The sequence below is a fragment of the Puma concolor genome, chromosome D2, assembly GCF_028749965.1.
Source record: "Puma concolor isolate L17-30 chromosome D2, mPumCon1.1.hap2, whole genome shotgun sequence".
In the NCBI taxonomy this organism is placed as follows: Eukaryota; Metazoa; Chordata; class Mammalia; order Carnivora; family Felidae; genus Puma; species Puma concolor.
In genome coordinates, this window is record NC_141677.1 from 34,058,465 (window position 1) to 34,085,673 (window position 27,209).

At 36.0% G+C, this 27,209-nt stretch overlaps 1 protein-coding gene across 4 annotated transcripts in view; it reads right to left on the minus strand.

The window, feature by feature from the left end:
* Positions 1 to 27,209, minus strand: part of MICU1 (mitochondrial calcium uptake 1) — a 247,772-nt gene that overhangs the window by 156,883 nt on the left and 63,680 nt on the right. For all 4 annotated transcript variants that reach the window (XM_086679944.1, XM_086679942.1, XM_086679945.1 and 1 more), the window contains 2 exons: positions 18,857 to 19,031; positions 7,361 to 7,523 (listed from right to left, as the gene is read on the minus strand). In XM_086679944.1, the coding sequence (XP_086536070.1) occupies positions 7,361 to 7,523; positions 18,857 to 19,031 (338 nt within the window). The remainder of the gene's footprint in view (positions 1 to 7,360; positions 7,524 to 18,856; positions 19,032 to 27,209) is intronic.

A 27,209-nucleotide genomic window follows, 5' to 3' on the forward strand; every position in this document is an offset into this window, starting at 1 on the left:
GTGTGAAAGACATGACAAAACAAAGCTGAAATATGAACTACTGGCTAGAGTCCAGCCATCTGATGATAGAAATTTAAACTATAAAAAACCAGCCTTACTCTTTTCTTTATTCTAACCCACACAGGAATAATATATATTTTACTTCTGCTGCATCAATATTTGTGGATATTCCTGTTCATGAGCAAACAAAAATGAAGCCAAATTTTCCAATCTCATTTTAATATTATTATAATATTCCCTCATGATTTTCATCTTAAAGGGAAATCAATCATTCAGTATTCTGGCTTTTTATGAAAACCAGGAATGTGCATGGCATATTAGACATTTAGTAACTATTCTGTTCGTGTAAAAGATCTTTTGATAATTAAAAAAAAAGATTACAAAGTTAAATATCAAAATGTGTGGAAGCAATTAAAAAATATGATTTCCAAAGGGAAAAAAAATAATCTTCCTCAAATGACCAAATATCCTCAGTGAGCTGCCTCAAGTCTTGCTTCATTTTCATTGTCACACTGGAAGCAAAACACATTCTTAAAGTTACTTATATAATTTAGATTTTATCTGGGTATCAGAAATAATTTCACAGGTACAAAAATATTTTACCACCATAAAAACCAGGAATATATTTTATAATCTTTTTTCCCTATCTTACACAGAGGCCTTCTTTAATCTCTCCCACATCTCCCAAAACAAGGAGCTAAAACTAATTTAAAAGGCTCTTAATCTAAAATTCAATGCAATTAGTGGAAATTTTATATACCTTCTTTCTGATTATAAAAGACGTTCTACTCTATAAAGACAGGAAGTTTTGCCTATATTATTCATTACTGCATCCCTTCCATATAGAACAGTGTCTAACTCATAGCAGAGGTCAATCAATACTTGTTGAATAAATGTATATGAAGTGTATTAGAAAATAAAGGAACATATAAAAAAGAGTAAAATAATTCCTTATAATCTCAGCATTTAGGGGCGCCTGGGTGGCGCAGTCGGTTAAGCGTCCGACTTCAGCCAGGTCACGATCTCGCGGTCCGTGAGTTCGAGCCCCGCGTCAGGCTCTGGGCTGATGGCTCAGAGCCTGGAGCCTGCTTCCGATTCTGTGACTCCCTCTCTCTCTGCCCCTCCCCCCTTCATGCTCTGTCTCTCTCTGTCCCAAAAATAAAATAAACGTTGAAAAAAAAAATTAAAAAAAAAAAAAATCTCAGCATTTAGCGAATCAACATTTTGGTATACTCTTTTAGTTGCTTCATTATTTATTTGCAACATGGGTGAGAGGCAAAGTACAGAACATATTAAATAATACCATAGGGATACAATCAGTAAGATCCCAAATGAGGGAAATCTATAATATCAATGACTTATATTCCTTCACAAATAAATGACGTCCAGACTGAGTTTCCTAAAAAGTAGGGAACCAGTGTAAGAGGGTCAGGAAGAGTGAACAGGAAAGGAGGGAAAGCCAATTCAAGGGTGTGTTATGGAGCTGATTGCTGCTTTAGACAACTGGGGCGCACTTCTCCTTGGCCCATCTAAGAAACCATGTAGTTTGTGTCTCAGAACTGACCACCCAAGACAATGGAGAAGAGAGAATTTATCTACCAAGTCTCAACAAAGAGTAAACTCCTTTGTACCTCCATACATGTGTACATGCCCATATGGTCCAGTGGTCCCTTGCAAAGGTCCCATGCTATAGTAGCAGAGATGCTCTAAAGTAGAAAGCAAGGGATGCATTCTATAGCTGAGGTTTCTTCCTGCCAGGCTAGACCTCTATTCTAACTGCTGCAGCAACAACCTGAGCAAAAAGGGGAAAGGGGGGCTGAGAGATGTAAACAAGGCATAAAACTCTTCTTGTACAAATGGTAAGAAAAAAGAGAGAGAAAAAAAAAACGCTGTTAAGACTTAAGAGGTAACAAATACAGTGTGTGACCATCTTTGGAGGTTGGTTTGAACAAACAAACTATACATAATGTTTTTTAGAGAAGGAAATTTGAACAGTGCCTGGATATATGCTATTAAGAAATAAATGCTATTTTCAAAAAATATAGCATTTAAAATTATTGTTATTGGTTTTTTTAGTACTTATCTTTTAGACACACACAGGTATTTACAGATTAAATGATATGTCTGAATGGCTTTAAAACAATCTAGAGTGAGGAGAAGAAATAAGAAAGTTATAAATGAAATAAGATTGGCCATGTGTTGGGGTGACTGGGTAGCTCATTTGGTTAAGCATCCAACTCTTGATTTCAGCTCAGGTCATAATCTTGTGGCTCTTGAGTTTGAGCCCACATTGGACTCTGCACTGACAGTATGGAGCCTGCTTGGGATTCTCTCTCTCCCTCTCTCTGCCCCTTCTTTGCTCTCTCTCTCAAAATAAATAAACTTAAAAAAAAAAAAGATTGGCCATGTGTTGACAACTGTTGAAGCTAAGTGATAGGTATATATATATAGGCTGATTTATAATTGATTTTATTCTCTGCATTTTTATATTTGAAAATTGCCATAACAAAATATATTAAATATATAGATTTCCTGTACTGCTGAGAGGTGATAGTTCTACCTGGAGTTTTCATTTGTCCTAGAGATATTTAATGTTAATAAATATGGGCAAAACATTATAAACTCCCTGGTTAGAAAACATAACTCTTGCTGGTTACCCAAACTCACACTGCTATTTCACATCTGTATTCTGACCATACAATTTACTCAATCTGAATGAATGCCCTTTCCCTCTCAAATACATGATGAATTACTATTCAGTTTTCTTCTTTTTTTTAATTTTTATTTATTTTTGAGAGAGAGAGCACAAGCTGAGGAGGGGCAGAGAGAGAGAGGGAGACATAGAATCTGAAGCAGGCTCCAGGCTCTGAGCTGTCAGCACAGAGCCCGACGCGAGGCTCAAACCCACGAACCATGAGATCATGACCTAAGCCAAAGTTGGACACTCACTGACTGAGCCATCCAGGTACCCCTATTATTCATACTTCAAAGCTTAACTCAACTGCTGCCCCCTTTAGGATATCTTCTTTAAACATACCCTGTAAAAGAACAGTTTCATTTTTTTTTTTTTTTTTAATTTTTTTTTCAACGTTTATTTATTTTTGGGACAGAGAGAGACAGAGCATGAATGGGCGAGGGGCAGAGAGAGAGGGAGACACAGAATCGGAAACAGGCTCCAGGCTCTGAGCCATCAGCCCAGAGCCCGACGCGGGGCTCGAACTCACAGACCGCGAGATCGTGACCTGGCTGAAGTTGGACGCTTAACCGACTGCGCCACCCAGGCGCCCCAAGAACAGTTTCATTTTTATATCCTACTCCTGTACCATATACAACTGATTTCTGCTAATTGTGGCATTTATACTCTATAAAATTGCCATGAAAAATGAAGTGCTGAATACTGACCTATTTCTCCTAGGGGAAATACAGGGTTGGGTTTCTCGAACCTCTGGTCACAACATTTTTGTTAACTGATCGATATATAAACTTGATTTATTTGTGTTTCTGTTTAAGACATTTTATACTCTCTCTCTCTTCTCTCCTGCCCTCCCTCCACGGACACTTGTTTAAAGAAAGAAAACTGAAACAAAAAGGCAGAGTCTTCGTTTGCTTGACTTCAGCTGGCCAACATATGTAATGGGTGACTCAAATTTTTGCTGTTCTGCATGTATCTGCAGATGACTCAACAGCACTGCAAGTACTGATTATGGGATTACAAGTACCTTTTAGTGAGGATGCAAACTTGCAAACACAAAATTTGCAAATGAGGACTGACTGCACATTCTTTTTTCCACTTTTAAAAATTGAGGTGAAATTCCATTAACATAAAATCACCATTTCAAAGTATCCATCCAGTTCAGTGGCATTTAGTACTTCGGTGTTGCATAACTACCACCTCTATCTAGTTCCAAAACCTTTTCATCACTCCAAAATAGAAATTCTCACACCAATTAAGCAATCTGTTCTCATTCCCCCAACAAGCTGTTGGCAACTAACAACCCACTTTCTATCTCTATGGATTTACCTATATTAGATATTTCACATAAATAAAATCAGAGGATATGTGGCCTTTTGTCTTTAGCTTGTTTCACTTAACATAATGTTGTCAAGGTTCAACCACATCTGAATAATATTCCGTTGTATGTATACGCTATACTTTGTTTATCCATTCATCTGTTAAATGACATTTGGGGTGTTTCCATTTTTGGGGTATTGTGAATAGTGTTGCTGTGAATATTCGTGTACAGGCACTCATTCGAGCACCTGTTTTCAATTCATTCGGGCTTATACTACTAGTGGAAGTGTTGGGTCATACGGTTAATTCCATGTTTCTGAGAAATGGACAAATTGTTCTCCATAGTGTTTGCACCATTTTACATTCTTACCAGCAATAGACGAGGGCTTTAATTTCTACACATAATCACCAACACTTCTTTGTTTTTTAAATATGCGTGTGAGGTAGTATATAGTGTTTTTGATCTGTATTTCCCTCATGCTTAATGACATTTAGCATGTTCTCATGTGCTTATTGGCCATTTGCATATTTATCTGGAGAAATGTACATTCAAATCCTTTCCCATTTGTTAATTGAGTTGTTTGTCTTTTTGTTGAATTTTAAGAGCTCTGGTAGTTTGTGTCTGGAAATTTTTCCATCTTTATCTAGGTAATTGAATTTGTTGGTATACAATCCTTCATAGTAGTCTTTTATAATCCTTTTTATTTCTATAAGTAGGTAGTAATGTCCCCACTTGCATTTCTGATTTTAGTTATTTTGCTTCTTTTTTTCCCTGGTCTAGCTAAAGGCCCCTCATTTTTTTGGATCTTTTCGAAGAATCAAATTTTGTTTGTTGATTTGCTCTATTGTTTTTCTATTCTCCATTTATTGCTGCATTAACATTTATTATTTCTTTATTTCTCTATCTTTGGGTTTTGTCTGCTCTTCTTTTTAGTTCCAACACCCATTTTTAGGAAACTGATTTGAGATCATTCTTCTTTTTAAATGTTGGTGGTTATAGGGGCACCTGGGTAGCTCAGTCAGTTAGATGACCAACTCCGCTCAGGTCATAATCTCGCAGTTCACGAGTTTGAGCCCCGTGTCAGGCTCTGTGCTGAGAGCTCAGAGCCTGGAGCCTGCTTTGGATTCTGTGTCTCCCTCTCTCTCTCTGCCCCTCCTCCACTCATGCGCACTCTCTCTCTCTCTCTCTCGCTCTCTCAGAAATAAACATTTAAAAAAACTTTCAAAAAAAAATTTTTTTTTCAACGTTTTTTTATTTATTTTTGGGACAGAGAGAGACAGAGCATGAACGGGGGAGGGGCAGAGAGAGAGGGAGACACAGCATCGGAAACAGGCTCCAGACTCCGAGCCATCAGCCCAGAGCCTGACGCGGGGCTCGAACTCACGGACCGCGAGATTGTGACCTGGCTGAAGTCGGACGCTTAACCGACTGCGCCACCCAGGCGCCCCTAAAAAACCTTTTTAAATGTTGGTGTTTATAGCTATGAGTTTCCTTCTATGCACTACTTTGCAGCACTGCATAAGTTTTGTTAAATTCTATTTTCTCTTTCATTTATTCAAAGTATTTTCCAACTTCTCTTGTGATTTCTTCTCTGATCCAGGGGTTAAGTGTATGCTGTTTACTTTCCACACATTTATGAATTTTCTAGTTTTCCTTCTGTTACATATGGATTGTTTCATTCTATTGTAATCAGAAAAGATACTCTGTATCATTTTAATCTTTGAAATTCATTAAGATTTATTTCATAACCTAATATACAGTCTATCTTGTCTATTCTGGAGAATGTTTGATATGCACCTGAAAAGACTGTATTCTGCTGCTCTTGAGTAGAATGGTTCTATAAATGTGTATTTGGTCTAATTGGCTTATAGCATTAAGTCCTCTTTCTTCACTAACCTTCTTTCTAAATGTTCTATCCATTATCAAAATGGCAGTACTGAAGTCTCCGACTATTACTGAAGAACTATTATTCCCTTTAATTCTGTCAGTTTCCTTCATATATTTTGGGGTCAGTCATTTGGTATGTATATATTTACCACGCTTATATCTTCTTGATGAACTAATCCTTTTATGAATACATAATGTCTTTGTCTTGAAAGAGTTATTTTCTTAATGTCTAATTGGGGGATTATAATTAACATCTTTTTTTTCTTAATGTTTATTTATGAGAGTGAGAGAGAGCGCGCCCTAGTGTGTGAACGGGGCAGAGAGAGAGAGGGAGACACAGAATCCCAAGAGGCTCCAGGCTGAGTTGTCAGCACCAAGCTCGACACAGGGCTCAAACCCATGAACCCTGAGACCATAACCTGAGCCAAAGTTGGACGCTTAACCAGCTGAGCCACCCAAGTGCCCTGAGACAGTTAACTTAAAGTCATTATCTAGTAAGTGCAATGCTTGGGCTTCCTCAGGGATGGTTTCTGTCAATTTCTTTTTCTTTCTATTGATGGGTCATTTATTCCTGATTATTAGTATGCCACGAAATTGTTTTATTAAAGATTGAACATTTTGAATATTATAATGGGGTAATTCTGAAAACCAGATTCTCCCTATTTCCCAGTGTTTGGTGTGATATACATTGTGGAAGACTACATTCATCAATGTTTAGTGATTTTTTTCCAAAATATTTTTTTTGCAAAGGCTGTGTTCTCTGTTTTGTGTCATCGTTGAAATTTCTGTTCTATTATCTAAATAGCAAGTGACCGGACAAAGACTTATTCAAATGTTTGAGGCAAAAAGAATGAAAACAAAACAAAACAAAAAAAACACAAACTCTCTTAATGTTTGCAGACTGGCTCTGAGCTGGGGACCTACTTTAATTTTTAGCTAGAGCTGCTACACCTCTGCGTTAACTTTCACTACTTCCCTGCATGGGGCACAAAGATCAGCAAGAAGTACAAGCTCACTCAAGTGTTTTCCAAGCATGTGTCTGGCCCTGGGCATGCATGCCGCACTATGGATTTCCAGGTATACACAATGGTTCTTCGAAGCTTCTACACCCTTCTACACCCTGTCTTCCTCCAAAGTCTCCTCCTTTCTAGGCTTTTTAGTCTGTCTGCTGCTTGTCCCATCTGCAATCACTTGGCCCAATGACAACAAGTACCATATGTCTTTAAATCTTTCCAGTAGATGATACCTGGCTACAATCTCCTCAACCCGGTACCCTGGTTGAGGATTGGCTCATTAGACTGTGGGCTCCTCTTTTATACTGCTAAAGACTGGAATAATACGTGACATTCAGTCAGTACACAATGAATATAATTATTGCATGGACCTATAACGTTTAGGCAATACAAAGAAGAACATAAAAAAATTAATATCATAATCTTATTTTTCCCTTTAGCACTTACGTTCTGGTTGTTTTTCATTAGGTGTTATGGATCGCACAAAATCTTGGGGGGTCATAAACACTTCAGATTCACCAGGTTCATTGATTACTTTCAAGGTGGCAAAATAGCGGAAGATCTTGTCTGGTGTGGAATATGCTCGAATCCTATTCTCATATTCCATCACCTGAAATTAGAAATTCAGAGTGTTACTATAGTAAGCAGTTCTCATTTTCATATATTTTCCATCTTATATCCAGAGTTATTCTAGTACATATTTTTTTTCTACAACTGATTTTTTATACTAGACATAAACTTGAATTTCAAAAACTTTTCAACCTTTCCCCTCTGATATAACATTCATATTCCAGTTGAGAAAATGCTTAACTTTTGTTTAGAATTTTTTGTGAATAATTTTCTAATTTCTTAAATTACTGAAAGCCACAATTTGAAAATATCATATAATTCAAAAGGTCTCAGTAATAGGGTATAATGACATATACACGGAAGCCTACAGATTCCAAAATACCAAGTTTTTTTTTAAAGGGATTGATTTTAGTTTTTACTTTGATGCAATTTCTTAAATCCTAAAACAAGACAGAATTAGGAATCCATAGGTTTAAACAGCTAATGATCTTTCAAACACAAAGTACATTGAATTATAGCATTAAAAAAATAAAACTACACATCGTGGAAACTCAATTAACAAGTCTGAGGCAAAAAACCTTTTACTTTTGACTACAAAATTAAGGAAACTGCTGGAAATCCTTTATATATATCACATTTATTTTTTTATTTAAAAAAAGTTTATTATTTTGAGGGAGAGAGTTACATGAGTGAGGGAGGGGCATAAAAAGAGAGAGAGAGAGAGAGAGGGAGAGAACCCCAAGCAGGCACTGCGCTGACATTGGGGCTCAATCTCACAAACCATGAGATCAGGATCTGAGACAAAATTCAGAGTTGGATGCTTAACCGACTGAGCTACCCAGCCACCCCTACATATGCCATATTTAGAAAAGAGCAGAGCTGGGAAGAACACAAGTAAATACTTGAATAGTAACAAAATCAAATATGGCATATATTAAACTAAAAGGGTATAATATTAATAGGCCCATTTTTTATCTGGCATCCAAGCTGTGATTCTGTGTATGCAACATACAAAACACTGCGTCTTCTGCATAATCTTATCTTACAAATATAGGTATGAGAAAAATCTTTACCAAAATACCAGCTACACAGCACTCTGGTGAAAAGATTTCTCTCATACCTGAATTTTAGATGTTGAGATAGCCAAAAATAAATAGTAGCTTATAAATAACTAGTAGGAAATGTCAAGGCAATACAATCTAAAAATCCAACAGTTCAAAGTCTAAAAAGCAATTTGCTAATATTAAAAAAAAATTATTAATGTTTTTAATTTGCCGTATTAACACAACTAACACTGTAATTGCCACTCCCGGCTAAATGGTCACTTTGAGGTCACTGACTGCAGCCGTTCAAGAGTCTTAATTCCACTACCTGATATGCTTTCAGCAACTAGGAAAGGATCTCTAATTTATAACTATACATGACAGGAATCTTCCAAGACTAATGTGCATTAAAATCTGAGTACTGTTTATCAAAACATTTTGCATGTGGCAAACACACTAAGCCTTAAGACATAGCTACAAGTCTTAACTCAAAGGCCCTTTTATATTATATTGTAACTACCTGCCGGATAATACTGGCTATAGAAGAAATAACATTAGGACATCTGTATTCTTGTTCTTCAGAATAACGACAACAAAAATAATCAGTTTGTAATGTTTAGGGTATAAGCTATAGCTATTGCCACAGATGTTTTTGTGAACTAAAAACTTAAGTCAATCTTATACGAGATAAAGATAGAAAGACAACAACTTAAAAGTCCATAATTTTTAGACTCAAACCAGATTTGTTGATTGTTGCAAGTCCCTAAATTATGTTGCTGAATATTATTAGTTTTGGTTTCAAACAATAGGCCAAGGAAAGTAATAGACTTTCTGCATTCCCATATTGTTAAGAGTTTAATATAGACATACTGTATAGTACATATTTTATTTTTTTTCACTTAGTAACGTATCTTGGAGATCACACCACAACAAATGATATAATGATACAAAGCAGTCTCCTTTTAAGTGGTTTTATTCAAAAGAATTCTAACAAACTATTTCATAAAGCGTTTGGAATATAGCATCCAAGGTAACAATGGCTTAGAAGCCAAGATATATAGAAAAGTGGTGAAGAATTTTGAGATTGTTAGCCTGGAGAAAAGATTTACTAAGGGAATTATAATAGTTACATTCAATCATTTACTTAAAACATTCTGGAACTTCATGATGCTAATGCTAAGACAGTTCTCTTCAATAAAACTGCTGGTCCCCAAACCAGTTCTCGGGTTTAATTTTGGTACAATGCTTAAGGAAACCCAAGGCTATAATATCTTGAGACCAAGTGAATGCAAGTGACTGTGAATCCCTGTGGGCCCTGATGTCAGAACTCATACATAAGCTTTGAATGCAGACTGCAGTCAGACCTTGGAAAAGGTAGCAGGCAGAAAGATCTTGTAATAAATTAGTGTCTGGAACATTTTCTTTCAAGAGGTGATTTATAACACCCAATCTGTACCCTAACAGCTGTTTTCCATGTTAAGAACTCCCTCTCTTTTTCATCTAGTGAACTTCTGGCCATCCATAGTAACAATCATCTATTACAGGATGACCTCTTAAATTTCTATGAAATTCCAAGCCCTATGACACCAGTCTCACTGAATATAAAGCAAATTAATTTCTGGCGGAAAAATTAAGGAAACTGACTAATTACAGTAACAAAAGAAAAGAGAATAAAAATGAATGAAGACAGCTTAAGGGACTATATATAGCACATCGTCAAATGGACCAAAGTGCACATTAAAGGGATCCCAGAAGGAGAAAGAATGAGAGAAAGAGGCAGAAAACTTATTCAAAGAAATGACTGAAAATATCCCAATCTGGGAAAAGAAACAGACATGGAGACCCAGGAAACTCAAAGAGTCCTAAACATGATGAATCCAAAGAAACACACAATGAGACACATTACAGAGTTTTCCAAGAAAATAAAAGCTGAAGGAGTTCATCAACACTAGATCACTCTTACAAGAAATGTTAAAGGTAATTTCTGAACCTGAGGTGCCTGGCTGACTCAATTGGTAGAGCATGTGGCCCTTGATCTCAGGATCATTGAGTTCAAGCCCCATGTTGAGTGTAGAGACTACGTTAACTTAATTTTTATAAACTTAAAAAAAAAGTTTTATTTATTTTTGAGAGACAGAATGTGAATGGGGGAGGTGCAGAGATAGGGGGAACAGAGGATCAGAGCAGGCTCCTCACTGACAGCCGAAAGCCCAAGGTGGGACTTGAACTCAAAAACCCTGAGATCGTGACCTGAGCTAAAGTTGGACGCTCAACTGAGTGAGTCACCCAGGCGCCCCAATAAACTTATTTCTTTTTTAAAGGTAATTCCTGAACCTAAAACAAAGAGACATCAGTATAAGCAAAACATATAAAAATGTAAAACTCACTGGTGAAGGTAAATATATAGTTAATTTCAGAACACTCTAATTTTGTAATGGTGGTGGGTAAATCACTTCTCATTAACATGGAGATTTTTTAAAAAGTATTAAACATAACTATAATAATCTGTAAATGGATAAACAATGTAAAAAGACATAAATTATGATATTAAAAACATAAAAGTATAAATGTAGAGCTTTTGTACACATTAGAAGTTAAGCTGTTATTGCTTAAAATACACTGTTACAAGATATTTTATGTAAGCCCCATGGTAATCATAAAGCAAAAACCTACACCAGATACACAAAAGGTGAAAAGAAAAAAAAATCTAGGCATACTGGTACAGAAAATGATCAAGTCACAAAGGAAGAGAACAAGAAAGGAAATAAAGGGTAAAGGAATTACAAAACACTCTGAAAACAAATAACAACATGGCAATAGTAAACCCGTATCTATCAATAATTACTTTAAATGTAATGGATTAAATCCTGCAATCAAAAGAAACAGAATGTTGAAATAAAAAAATAATACCCAACTATACTGTATACAAAAAGCTCGTTTCAGTTTTTAGGACACACACAAGCAGAAGTGAAGTTGATGGTAAAAGATATTCCATGCAAATGGAAACCAAGAGGAAAGCAGGAGTAGCTATACTACCAAACAAAACACATTTTAAGCCAAAGACTGTAGCAAGGGACAATGAAGAGAATAATATAATAATAAAAGGTCAATTCATAAAGAGAATATAAGATTTCTGAATAGTTATGCATCCAACACAGAGAACCTAAATATATAAAGCAAATGTGACCAGAATTGGAGGGAAAAATACACAGCATTATTTATAGCAGCCATATTATGGAAGCAACCTGATGTCCATTGATAGATGAATGGATAAAGAAGAGGGGGTATGAAATATAACTCAGCCATAAAAAAGAATGACATCTTGCCACTTGCAACAACATGGATGGGTCTAGAGGGTATAATGCTAAGCGAACTAAGTCAGAGAAAAGCAAATACCATAAGATTTTCACTCATATTTGGAATTTAAGAAACAAAACAAATGAGCAAAGGAAAGAGACAAAAAAACCAGACTCTTAAATATAGAGAACTGATGGTTACCAGAGAGGAGGGGGTTGGGGGGATGGGTTAAACAGGTGATGGGGATTAAGGAGTACACTTGTTTTGATGAGTACTAGGTGATATATGGAATTGTTAAATCACGTATGTTGTACAGTTGAAACCAACACTGTATGTTAACTAACTGGAATTAAAATAAAAACTTTAAAAGGCAATAAATAAATAAATAAATAAATAAATAAACAAATAAATAGCAAAACCAAAAACAACCCATAAAAATCAATTCAATTAAATGGGCAGAATGACCTAAACAGACATTTTTTCAAGGAGGACATCCAAATGGCCAATGGATACATGAAAAGATGCTCAACATCACTAATTATCAGGAAAATGCAAATTAAAACCACAAGGAGATATCACCTCAAACCTATTAGATGGTTATCATCAAAAAGAAAAAAGATAACAAGTGTAGATGAGGATATGGAGAAAAGGGAACCTTTTTGCACTGTTGGTGGCAAAGTAAATTGGTTCAGCCTTAATGGAAAATAGCATGGAGGTTCCTCAAGAAACCTAAAAATAGAACTACCATATCATTCAGAAAACCCACTTCTGCCAAAGGAAACAAAATCAGTATAGTGAAGAGATATCTGTACTGCCATGTTCATGACAGCATTAGTCACAATAGTCAAGGTATGGAAATCCCTAAGGACTCCATGTAGCCAAATCAACTGTGAAAAAAGAAGAACAGAGCTGGAGGACTACTACATGCTGATTTTAAAACTTAACACAAAAGCACAGTCATCAAAAGAATGTGGTACCGACATAAAGACAGATATACAGATCAATGGAATAGAAGAGAGCCAGAAATAAACCCTCACATATATGGTCAAATGATTTTTGACAAAGGAGAAACAACCATTTAATGGATAAAGGATAGTCTTTTCAACAAATGGTGCTGGGAAAATTGGTATCCACACGCAAAAAAAAAAAAAAAAAAAAATGTTGAACCCTTATCTAACTCTACATTAAAAAGTTAACTTGGGTTAAAGACCAAAATGAAAGACCTAAAATTATAAACTTATAGAAGAAAACATACAAAAGATTCATGACATCAGATTGGGCAACAATTTCTTGGATATGATACTAGATGCACAAGCAACAGAGGAAAAAAAAGAGACAAAGTGGACTTCATGAAAGTTTTTAAATTTTGTGCATCAAAAGATAATATCAATACAGTAAGGAGGTAATCCATAGAATGCGAAGAAATTGTTGCAAACATATATCTGATAAGGAGTTAACAAACAGATTATATTTAAAAAACCCTAAAACTCAACAATTTAAAAAAACAAAAATGGAATTCAAAAATGGGCAAAGGATGTGAACAGACATTTATCCAAAGAAGATATACAACTGACCACTAAGCACATGCAAAGTTGTTCCACATCACTGATCATCATGGAAATGCAAATGAAAACTATACTGAGATACTGCTTCACATCTGTTAGGGTGACTAATATAAGAAGAACAGAATATAACAAGCAGTGGCAAATTTATGAGAAAAATAGAACCCTTGTTGCTAGGAATGTAAAATGGCACATCACTGTGGAAAACAGTATGGGCTTCCATAAGAAAAATAAGATAGGATTACCATATGATCTAGCAATCTCACTTCAGAGTGTATACCCAAAGAACAGAAAGCAAGGTCTCAAATAGATATCTGTATATCTACATTCACAGCATCATTTTCCACAACAGTTACAATGTGGAAGCAATCCAAGTATCCGCCAATGGATGAATGGATGAGCAAAAATGTGGTAAATACATATCCTGGAATACTATTCAGCCCCCAAAAGTAAGGAAATTCTGACATATGCTAAAACACAATGAATCTTGAAGACATTATATAAAGTGCAATAAGCCAGTCAGAAAAATACAAACTGTATGATTCAGTATCTATGAGGTATTTTTAGCATTCAAAAGCATGAAGAGAAAGTAGAATGGTGGTTTCCAGGGGTTGGGAGAGGAGGGTAGTAAAGAGTTATTGTTTAGTGGGTATATATTTTCAATTTTATAAGACGAAAACAGTTTCGGTAATGGATGGTGAGACAATGATTACACTTTATGATAAACTGTACACTTAAAAATTGGTAATGTGGTAAATGTTATGTTTTTAAATTTTTTTTAATGTTTGTTTTTGAGAGAGAGAGAGAGAAAGAGAGAGAGAAAGAGTGTGAGTGGGGGAGGGGCACAGAGAGATGGAGACAGAATCTGAAGCAGGCTCCAGCTGCTGAGCTGTCAGCACAGAGCCCAACGCGAGGCTCGAATTCATGAGATCATGCCCTGAACCAGAGTCAGACACTTAACAGACTGAACCACCCAGGCACCCTTAATTTTTTTTTTAAGTTTATTTATTTTTGAGAGAGAGAGAGAGAGAGAGAGGGAGGGAGGGAGGGAGGGAGGGAAGGGCAGAGAAGGGAGACACAGAATCTGGAGCAGGCTCCAGGTTCTGAGCTGTCAGCACACAGCCTGATAAATGTTATGATTTAACTATTTTATTTCCATAAAAAAATTTGGAAGAAAAAAAAAAGAGACCCTAGGAGATTAGGAAAAGAACTCATGAGAAAAACTGTAACAGGTATGTATGCCTGGGTGGCTCAGTCAGTTGAGCGTCCAATTCTTGATTTCGACTCAGGTCATGATACCAGGGTTGTGGGATCAAGCTTCGCACTGAGTCTGAAGCATGCTTAGGATTCTCTCTTTCTCTCTCTCCAGCTTCCCCTCTCCCCTGCTTGTGCTCTTTCTCTCTCTAATAAAATAAAAAATATATAACAGAACAGCTACAAGATATACAGTATAGGTTTTGAACATTCAAGATACATTTAAGAAGAGTTCCAAAAGAAAATAAATTACAGTGAAGCAACAGTGAAGCAGTATGCAAATTTTTCTGAATTCAGGACTTAAAGTTCCAGAGGGAACAATAAAATTAAAAATTTAAAAATCAAAAATAAATCAAATGGAACTAGATAAAAGAACATAAATATTAAACAGAGGAGCATGTACAACAATGGTATAGCATAAACTGAGTGACAGCTCTTTGCACCTGAGAATTTTTTTTAATTAAAAATAAAACACAAAAATGAACTATTGGGACCTCATCAAAATAAAAATCTTCTGCACAGTAAAGGAAACAATCAGCAAAACTAAAAGGCAGCCGATGGAATGGGAGAAGATATTTGCAAATGACATATCAGATAGAATCTATAGAAAACTTATCAAACTCAACACCCAAAAAACCAAATAATCCAGTGAAGAAATGGGCAAAAGACATGAAGACACTTCTCCAAAGAAGACATCCAGATGGCCAATCGACACATGGAAAAATGCTCCACATCACAATATAAATCAAAACCACAACAAGATACTACCTCACACCTGTCAGAATGTCTAACATTAACAACTCAGGCAACAACAGATGTTGGCGAGGATGTGGAGAAAGACGATCTCTTTTGCACTGCTGGTGGGACTGTAAACTGGTGCACCCACTCTGGAAAACAGTATGGAGATTCCTCAAAGAATTAAACATAGAACTACCCTATGACCCAGCAATTGCACTACTAGGTATTTATCCCAGGGATACAGGTATACTGTTTCAAAGGGGCACATGCACCCCAATGTTTATAGCAGTGCTATTGACAATAGTCAAAGTATGGAAAGACCCCAAATGTCCATCGATGGATGAATGGATAAAGAAGATGTGGTGTGTGTATATATATATATATATATATATATATATATATATATATATATATACAATGAAGTATTACTCAGTAATCAAAAAGAACGAAATCTTGTCATTTGCAACTATGTGAATGGAACTAGAAGGTATTATGCTAAGCGAAATTAGAGAAAGACAAAAATCATATGACTTCACTCCTATGAGGACTTTAAGATACAAAACAGATGAACATAAGGGAAGAAAAGCAAAAATAATATAAAATCAGGGAGCGGGGGGACACATGGGTGGTTCAGTTGCTTGAGTGTCCGGCTTCAGCTCAGGTCATGATCTCACAGTTCTTGTGAGTTTGAGCTCCACATCAGGCTCTGTGCTGACAGATCAGAGCCTGGAGCCTGCTTGAGATTCTCTGTCTCCCCCTCTCTCTGCCCCTCCCCTACTCATACTCAGTCTTTCTCTCTCAAAAATAAATAAACATTAAAAAAATTTATAAAAACAGGAGGTGGACAAAACATAAGAGACTCTTAAATATGGAGACAGAGGGTTACTGGAGGGGTTGTGGGGGGGGGGGATGGGCTAAATGGGTAAGGGGCATTAAGGAATCTACTCCTGAAATCATTGTTGCACTATATACTAACTTGGATGTAAATTAAAAAGTGAGTATATTATTTAAAAATCAATCAATCAATCAATCAATCAATCAATCACACAAAACCACCAGGCCATGCATGGCATTAATAAATCATGAACTAAGGACAATACAGCAATGTATTTTTTTTTAAGTTTATGTATTTTTGAGAGAGCGCGTGTAAGCAAGGGAGGCACAGAGAGAAAGGGAGACGGAGAATCCCAAGAAGGCTCCACACTGTCAGTGCAGAGCCCAACGTGGAGCTCAAATCAACAAACCATGAGATCATGACCTGAACCAAAATCAAGAGTCGGACACTTAGCTGAGCCACCAAGATGCTCCAGCAATGTATTTTTTATATTCATTTTGTTTCTTAATAAAAAAGGGAAAAAAAATGAAGCAAATATAATCAAATGTTAAAACTTGACAAAATGAGGGATGGATACATGTATGTTCATTATAGTAGTCTCTATTTCTTTCTCTCTGAATATTTTAAGTATTACATAAAAATCAAGAGAATGTAAAAGATCAAAGCCAAAAAATTTAAGTGAAAAGGGAGGATGTCAAAGAGAGCCTATGGAAAATGGAGCAGTTTGGTATTGCAGGGAAAGAATGTGAATGGCAAAAACAAAAAAACAAAAACAAACAAAAAAAACAAAACACCCAACCAAAAAACCAAAACAAAACATGCTCAAAAATGCAATTTATTATTTTATTAAAAATGGAAAAATCTTTAACATGTCCATGTAGACTATGTAAAAAATGACAAGACAAAGAGCAGCTGAGAAAACAGGCAGAGGAAAAAATAAGTATTGAAATAGGTTGTTAGGGAAACAGGATAACATGTGGAATGGTTATCCCTGAATAGGGAAAACACAGCTCTTCCACTAAAACTTTACCGAAAGAATTATTTCAGAAACAGATTAGAAAGATTTTATAGCCTTGGGAGCTACAAGTTAAGTAAATTACAATTATCAAGCTTTCATTTTTATCTGGGAAGTATGACATATGGTCATTGCTGAGCAGAAAGCAGGAGAAGAAAATGGAAAGTTCAAAAATAAATGCTCATTTGGATAAGTTTTGCTCTATTTTGTAAAATGGAAAATTTGACTTTATAAATGAAACTGCTGGCACAAGGTGAGTCTGAACTTTCTTCTAATTCACTCAGGGCAAAAGATTAAATAAACGTATCATTCTGGAAATAGCAACAGTTGACACTTAACTTATAATACATAATTTTTGTTCAAATTCACCTCAACCAGTAATGGATTTGAGGGGCGCCTGGGTGGCTCAGTTGGATAAGTGTCGCTTAATCATGATCTCATGATTCATGAGTTTGAGCCTCGCTTGGGGCTCTGTGCTGACAGCTTGGAGCCTGGAGCCTGATTCAGATTCTGTGTCTCCCTCTCTCCCTGCCCCTCCCCAGCTCATGCTCTCTCTTTCTCTCAAGAATAAATAAAACATTTTTTAAAATTTTTAAAAGAAGAAAAATGGATTTGAGAAATGAAAAGATTTATTTATTTATGTATGTATGTATGTATGTATGTATGTATGTATGTATGTATTTAGTAAGCGAGCACAAGCAGGACAGAGGCAGAAGGGGAGGAAGAGAGAGAATCTGAACCAGGTTCCACAGTCAGCACAGTGGGGCTGGATGTGGGGCTTGATTCCACAAATGTGAGATCATGACCTGAGCTGAAATCAAGAATCAGATACTTGACTAACTGAGCCCACCCAGGCAACCCAGAGAAATGAAAAGGCATATTTAATAACTTCATCCAAACAAACACACAGAAGATACAAATCTCTCAAAGGAACTTTCCTTGCAAATACATACCACACACATGCAACACACAAATAACTCAAATTATCTTGTTGTATTTATTAGCTACATTTTGGCAAGTGAAGGCAATTCCCTGAATTTCAATGCTATCGTGCAAAATGAAATTCATCCTTTTGACTTTTCATCACTCATGTCTGCTGAATTCAAATGCTCAATATCAAAGGTATTACTATACCGGAATTGAAATTTTTCTGAGGTAGAGCTCTGTAACAGCAGGTTGTGTTAAAGATATAAAATATTGAAGTCATTTAAAGTTTATGCTATCATCAAAATTAGTTGAATTTTTGGAAATATTTGTATATTTCCAAAAGGATGTTATCCCACCTTTCCAACTGGGCATCATCAATCAGTCGTTCCAAAGACTCAACATATACTAGAACATTTAGCATCTGAAAGATCTGGAAAGTATGAACCAACCTAGGTAGTTAAATTGAAATGGAAAATATATGCAAATCCTGATTACCAATCTTGGATCTTTTCACTACCCCCCATTAACTTCACATTTCAAGATTACACTTGCCTTAGAACATGACAGAAAATAGCAAAAAAGGTGAATCTCTGCAAAGAGAATATGAACCATCTGAAATAAATGATAAAAGAGACTCAACTGCATTATTCTAACTTGTAATTAACTACAGTTCTGATTAATTTATAAGATTGTGTTCCATACTTTTCTATCTCTGAATCCAGAACGTTTCTTCTTTTTCTCTTCTGGATGAGGCTCGAGACAAATACCTGCAGCCTTTTTTTCATGGTTACAAACTTCCCCTTCATCTTTATTCTTCCCTTTATCACCAACTTCACTCTTCAGGTTGTTTATAGATGGTGGAGATTCTGCAAGGGCCCTAGATATGCAAAAAAAATAAATTTGCATTAATCCAGAAATAAATATTTTCAGGTACAGTTTAGCGGGAGCAATAGTAATGAAATTTGCGAAAAGTTCTACAGGAAGAGGTTCCTTAAAAAGTTAAAAATAGGGGCGCCTGGGTGGCGCAGTCGGTTAAGCGTCCGACTTCAGCCAGGTCACGATCTCGCGGTCCGTGAGTTCGAGCCCCGCATCAGGCTCTGGGCTGATGGCTCAGAGCCTGGAGCCTGTTTCCGATTCTGTGTCTCCCTCTTTCTCTGCCCCTCCCCCGTTCATGCTCTGTCTCTCTCTGTCCCAAAAATAAATAAACGTTGAAAAAAAATTTAAAAAAAAATGGACAAAGGAAGTGAAGAGACATTTCTCAAAAGAAGATACATAAATGGCCAAGTATACATGAAAAATGTGCTCAACATCAATAATCATCAGGGAAATGCAAACTAAAACTGCAATGAAATATCAACTCACACCTGGTAGGATGGCTTTGGTAACAAAAAAAAGAAAAGAAGATAACAAGTGGAGGTGAGGATGTGGAGAAAAGGGATCCCTGGTACATTTTTGGTCAGAATGTAAATTCATACAGCTACTATGGAAAACAGAATGGAAGATCCTCAAAAAAACAAATAATAGAACTGCCAAATGATTCAGGAATCCCACTTTGGGTATATATCCAAAGGAAATGAAATCAGGATCTCAGATATCTATATTCCCACCTTCACTGAAGCATTATTCAGAGTAGCCAAGGCATGGGAAGCAACCTAAATGCCTCTCAATCAACAAATATATAAAATGTGGGGGCACCTGGCTGGCTCAGTTGGTGGAACGTGTGACTCTTGATCTCTGGGTTATGAGTTTGAGCCCCACAGTGGGTATAGAGATTACTTTTAAACATCTTAAAAAAAAACACCCACAAATAAATAAAATGTGGTATGTGTGTACTCCCCACCCACAGGAATACTATTCAGCATCAAAAAGGGAAGGAAATCCTGCCATTTCTGGCAACACAGATGAACCTAGAGGGCATTATGCTAAGCGAACTAAGCCAAACACAGAAGAACAAGTACTGTATTATACCACTTACATTATGAATATAAAAGAGTCAAACTCATAAAGGCAGAGAGTGGAATGGTGCTTTCCAGGGGCTGGGGGAGGAGGAAATGGGGAGATATCAATCAAAGGGTGCAAATATTTAGTTACACAAAGTAAGTAAGTCTTAGAGATCCACTGAATAGCATAGTGCCTACAGTTAACAAAACTGTATTGTATACTTAGACATTTGCTAAGAAGGCAGATCTAATATTAAGTGTTTTCTCACTAAAGCGACCTATAATAATAACAAATTAGAGGGTTAGAGAAAACTTCTAAAGGTGATGGACTGGCTTATGGCATACACTAATGATGGTTCACTGGTATATATATACCGGTATATATATACTGGTATATATATACTTCTCTCCAACTCCTCAAGTTGTAGGCATTAGTTATGTACAACTTCTTGTATGTCAAAAAAATTTAAGTAACTCAGAAAAAAAACTAAAAAGGAAAGGATATCATATTGCATGCCACAACATGGTTGAACCTTGAGGACATTACACTAAGTGAAATGAGCCAAAAAGACAAATACTGTATTATGACCTTACTTATATGAGGCATCTAACAGAGTCTATTTCATAGAGACAGAAAATAGAATGATGTAACCGGGGGCTGCAGGGAGGGTGAAACAGAGGTATTTAATGGGTAATGAATTTTAGTTTTGCAAGATGAAAAAGTTATAAAGATCTCTTTAACAACAGTGTAAATATACTTAACACTACTTAGCTGTATACTTAAAAATGGTTGGGATGATAAATTTTGTTATTTTTTTTAACCAAAAAAAAAAGAAAAAAATGAATTGGAAGAATAAGTGTGAGACCAAAGGAATCAAAAATTGATACTGAAGTAAAAACATGTACATAACAAAATTCTACAGGAAGACAAAAACCTAATGGGCTTACCAAGTTAATTCAATTATCAGTAGCAAGAATAAACCTGAATGTACAGGAGAAGCCCCTCTAGCTAGAGTTTGAAACTGACAATCTATTCTATAAAGATTTTTCCTAACTTCTTCATCCAAGAGAATGATTCTATTCTTTCAAACTGCTACATGATTTGGTAACTGAACCATATCATAATTTATGTTACTTTTGTATTCCCAGAATCTATCTTGCTCTTTAACTATTAGGGGGACTCAAATGACTTCGTCGTTTTTATAAACCAAAAACTGTCAAATATCAGCACTGTCATATGTTCAACATAATAGGTAAGAACATTAAGAGACTGGTTGTTCAGAAAAAGGAAGGAAGTAATAAAGATTAGAGTAGATATATACAAAATAGAAACTAAAAAAACAACAGATCAATAAAACCAGAAGCTGGTTCTTTGAGAAGATCAATAAAATTGATAAACCTTTAGCCAGATTTATTGAGAGAAAAGAGAGAAGGTGAGAGAGGGAGAAAGAGAAAGGGAAAGAGAGGACTCAAACACATTCAGAAATGAATGAGGAGAAACAATGACTGACACCACATATATACAAAGGATTATAGGAGAAGATTATGAAAAATTATGTGCCAACGGAGGCACCTGAGTGGCTCAGTTAGCTAAATGTCTCACTCTCACTCAGGTCATGATCTCATGGTTCTTGAGTTCAAGCCCTGTGTTAGGCTCTACATTGACAGTGTGGAGCCTGGTTGGGATTCTCTCTCTTCCTCTCTCTCTGTCCCTCCCCTACTTGTGTGCTCTCTCTCTTTCTCTCTCTCTGTCTCTCTCAAAATAAATAAATAAACTTAAAAAAAATTATGTGCCAACAAATTAGACAACCTAGGAGAAATGGATAGATTCCTAGAAAACATATAACCTCCCAAAACTTCATCAGGAAGAACCAGAAATTTGAACAGACCAATTACCAGCAATGAAATTAAATATTAAATAGGCAATCAAAAACTCCCAACCAACCAAAGTCCAAGAGCAGATGGCTTCACTGGTGAATTCTACTAAACATTTAAAGAAGAGTTAATGCCTGTTCTTCTCAAAATATTCCAAAAAATAGAAAAGCAAAGCTTCCAAATATATTCTGTGAGGCCAGCATTACCATGATACCAAAACCAGATAAAAACACTACAAAATAAAGAGAACTACAGGCCATTATCTATGATGAACATAGATGCAAAAATCCTCAACAAAATATTACCAAATTGAATCCAACAATACATTAAAAATATCATTCATCACAATCAAGTGGGAATTATTCCTGGTATGCAAGGATGGTTCAATATTCACAAATCAATCAGTGTGATACATCACATCGACAAGAGACAGGATAAAAACCATATGATCATTTCAATAGATGCAAAAAAAGCATGTGACAAAGTATAACATCAATTCATGATAAAGCACTCAAGAAAGTATGCTTAGAGGGAACATATCTCAACATAATAAAGGCCATATACAAAAACCACAGCTACCATCATACTCAATAGTAAAAAACTGAGAGCTTTTCCCCTAAGATTAGGAGCAAGACAAGGATTCCACTCTCCCCACTTTTATTAAATGTAGTACTAGAAATCCTAGCCACAGCAATCACACAAATAAAAGAGATAAAAGGAATCCAAACTGGTAATGAAGTAAAACTTTCATTATTTGCAGATAACAATATACAATATATAGAAAACTCTGAAGATTACACACACACATACACACACACAAAAACTAGAGCTGACAAATGAATTCAGTAAGGTTGAAAGATATAAAATATACAGAAACCTGTTGCATTCTCATACAGAATATACTAATACAATATTCTCATACAGTACATTCTCATACAATATACAGAAACCTGTTGCATACACTCATAATAAAGCAGCAGAAAAAGAAATTAAGAAAACAATTTCATTTACCATTGCACCAAAAATAATAGAATACCTAGGAATAAACTTAACCAAGGAGATGAAAAACCTGTACTCTTCAAACTATAAAACACAGATAAAAGAAACTGAAGATGAAACAAATGGAAAGATATTCCATGTTCATGAATGGGGAGAACAAATATTGTTAAAACATCCATACTATCCAAAATTAACTACAGATTTAATGCAATCCCTATCAAAATACCAACAGTATTTTTCACAGAATTTGAACAAATGGTTCTAAAATCTGTGTGGAACTACGAAACACCCAAAATAGCCAAATCAATCTTGAAAAAGAAGAACAAAATTGGAGGTATCACAATCTCAGATTTCAAGATAAACTACAAAGCTGTAGTATTCAAAACAGCATGGTCCTGGAACAAAAAGAGACACAGAGATCAACAGAACAGAGAGCCCAGAAATAAACCCATGATTATATGGTCAATTAATTTACAACTAAAGAGGCAAGAATATGCAATCGAAGAAAGACAGTCTCTTCAAAAAATGGTGTTGGGAAAACTAGACAGTTGCATGCAAAAGAATGAAAGTAACACACTTACACTACACATAAAAATAAACTCAAAATAGGTTAAAGACCTAAATGTGAGGCATGATACCATAAAAATCCTAGAAGAGAACACAAGCAATAATTTCTCTGACATTAGCTATAGAGACATTTTTCTAGGTATGTCTCCTAAGGCAAGGCAAATAAAAACAAACAAGCAAACAAAAAAATTAAACAAACAAAAACAACTACTGGTACTATACCAAAATAAAAAGCTTCTGCACAGCAATGGAAACAATCAACAAAAACAAAAAGACAATCTACTCAATGGGAGAAAATATTTGCAAATGATGCATCTGCTAAGGGGTTAGTGTCCAAAATATACAAAGAACTTCTACAGCTCAACACCAGAAAAAAAGAAATAATCTAATAAAAAATGGGCAGAAGACATGAACATTTTTAGAAAGAAGAAATGACATAAAGATAACCAACAGTCACATGAAAAGATGCTCAACATCACTTATCATTAGGGAAATATAAGTCAAAAGCACAATGAGGTATTACCTCACACTTGTCAGAATGGTTCAAATCAAAAACACAAAATAAACAATGTGTGGAGAATAAGAAACCCTTGTGTACTGTTGGGGATGCAAACTGGTGCAGTCACTGTGGAAAATAGCATGGAGTTCCTCAAAAAGTTAAAAATAACATTACCCTACAATCCAGTAATTTCACTATTGAGTATTTACTCAAAGAATATGAAAAATTAATTCAAAACAATAGATGTACCCCTGTGTTTATTGAAGCATTACTTGCAACAGCCAAAATTTGGAAGCAACCCAAGTGTTCATCAGTAGATGAATGGATAAGGAAGATGTGGTATATATAGACAAGGGAATATTCCTCAGCAATACAAAAGAATAAAATCTTGCCATTTGCAACAATGTGAATGAATCTAGAGGGTATAGAGGGCATAATGCTAAGTGAAATAAGTCAGAGAAAGACAAATACCATATGATCTCACTCATATGTGGAATTTAAGAAATAAAACAAGTGAACACAGGAAAAAGACAAACAACAACAACAACAACAACAACAAAATAGACTCTTAAATATAGAGAACTGGTGGTTGCCAGAACTGGGGGGACGGATAAAATAGGTAAAGAGGATTAAGAGTACATTTATCATGATGAGCAATGAATAATACATAGAATTGTTGAATCACTATACTGTACACATGACAGTAATATAACACTGTACATTAATTATACTGGAATAATAAGTAATAGGGTGCCTGGGTGGCTCAGTCAGTTGAGTGTCTGACACCTGATTTCAGCTCAGGTCATGATCTCACGGTCATGGGATCAAGCCCCACATTGGGCTCCACACTGAGCATGGAGCCTGCTTAAGAATCAATCTCTCTCTCTCTCTCTCTCTCTCTCTCCCCCCTCTGCCCCCCCATTCCTCTTCCCTGCTCATGCTCTGTCTCTCTAATATAAAATAAAATAAATTTAAAATATTATACTGGAATACTAAATAACAATAAAAACTTTAAAAAACAAAAAGAAGAGACTGGACACTATTTTTTTTTTAAGAGAAAGTTTGTTTTTTTTAAAGTTTATTTATTTTGAGAGAGAGAGCATGTGTGTGAGCAGGGGAGGGGCAGAAAGAGGGAGAGAGAGGATCCCAAGCAGGCTCTGTGCTGATAGCAAGGCTCAATCCCACCGAATGTGAGATCATAACCTGAGCCAAAATCAAGAGTTGGTCATTTAACTGACCGAGCCACCCAAGAAAATGAAAAAAAAAAAAATTTTTTTAACGTTTGTTTTTTGAGAGAGAGAGAGAGAGAGAGAGACAGAGGGTGAGCAGGTGAGGGGAAGAGAAAGTGGGAGACACAAAATCTGAAGCAGGCTCCAGGCTCTGAGCTGTCAGTGCAGAGCCCAGTGCGGAGCTAGACCCCATAGACCGCAAGATCATGACCTGAGCTGAAGTTGGATGCTTAACCGACTCAGCCACCCAGGCTCCCCGAAAGTTTTTTTTTTTTAACTTTTATTTATTTATTGTTGGGGGGGGCGAAGAGAGAGGGAAGAAGGGATAGAGGGCAGGGGAGAGGGACAGACAGAATCCCAAGCAGGCTCTGCACTGTCAACGCAGAGCCCAATGTGGGTCTCAATCTCATGAACCATGAGATCATGACCTGAGCCAAAATCAAGAGTTGGATGCTTAACTGACTGAGCCACCTAGGCGCCCCCACTATTCTTTTATTTTAATTATCCAGAGTTCCCAACCCAGTGCCTCACACAGAGAAAGCATGCAATGTGCTTTCTAACACAAAAGGAACAAAAATGGAAGTCCTCATCTATGTTGACCAGAAAAAGGATTGGAAAAATATACACTGGGATTAAAACACTGCAATATGAGAAATTTTTAATGTAATCATTTCACATGACTATTTAGAGAAGACTTAAATAGTTCTTATTTCATTTACTTGCAAATAATATTTTATACATGTTAACAAAGTCAAAGAAATATCTGAATTTGTAAGCAAGAAAAATAATTGAATGTTTTAAAGGCTAAATCCTAAAAATAAATAAATTAAAAAAATTTTTGTAATGTTTATTCATTTTTTGAGAGACACAGAGAGAGCACAAGCAGGGGAGGGGCAGAGAGAGAGGGAGACACAGAATCCAAAGCAGGATCCAGGCTCTGAGCTGACAGAGCCTGTCACAGGGCTCCAACTCATGAACCATGAGATAATGACCTGAGCTGATGTCGAACAATTAACCAACTAAGCCACCTAGGTGCCCCCAAATAAACACATTTTTAAAAATCAACAAGAAACTAATACACTACAGGCTTTTTTCCCAACCTGGTTCAAAAGCAATCTTTTGACCACAGCCTGAATTTCCTTTCAACTTTGGCCAAGTGTTCAAGGTTGGATCATTTCCCTGTTTTATTTCCCTCTGACAAGTTTGTGGAGCCAAATGATGATGGGCTGGTAAAGTGAAGACCCAAGGAATTTATGGGTAAAGAAAAGAGGCAGCATTCATTCATTTCATCATTCAAATGCTGTAGGAACTACAGCTGAGGTAAATATAAATAAGACTATCTCTGTCCTCAAGAAAGTCAAGGTGAATTGGGAAAACAGATATATCAACTGATAAAAGAAAACATAAGGACATAGAGTAGGGACAGGAAAAGCCCTGTAAAGGGTGACTCATAACCTGACTTCTCCAAAACCTAAAGTTCTAAAAAAGAAAATCTACAGACATTCAGTATCGTCTGGTATAACAGAAACTAGCCTAACCACACTGCTTCTTTCAGTTCAATTAACTAAACAGAATTCATAATTTCTTCTGAAAAACTCACACACTGATATCCCTGATACTCTGAATGCTGCTCATATGTAGTAGGCAGGTTACACCCCATTATATCCCTGCATCTTTTACCACCTTCGGAGCAGTTCACTTCCAAGAGTCACTTTGATTTTTTTCCTATTTTATTCCTGATAGTTGAAGCCATCATGATAATAATATAATACAGTGATTAAACATTATAGAACTGGTAAAATATAATGATATACACAGATAAATGTGCCTTCCCACAGTGGGGAATAATACAGAAAATTCAACAAAATATATAAAACATATTCAGATAATGAACAACAGACAGTAACTCTCTGAAAAAAGTTAGGCCTATAATTGTTCTGAAGTTT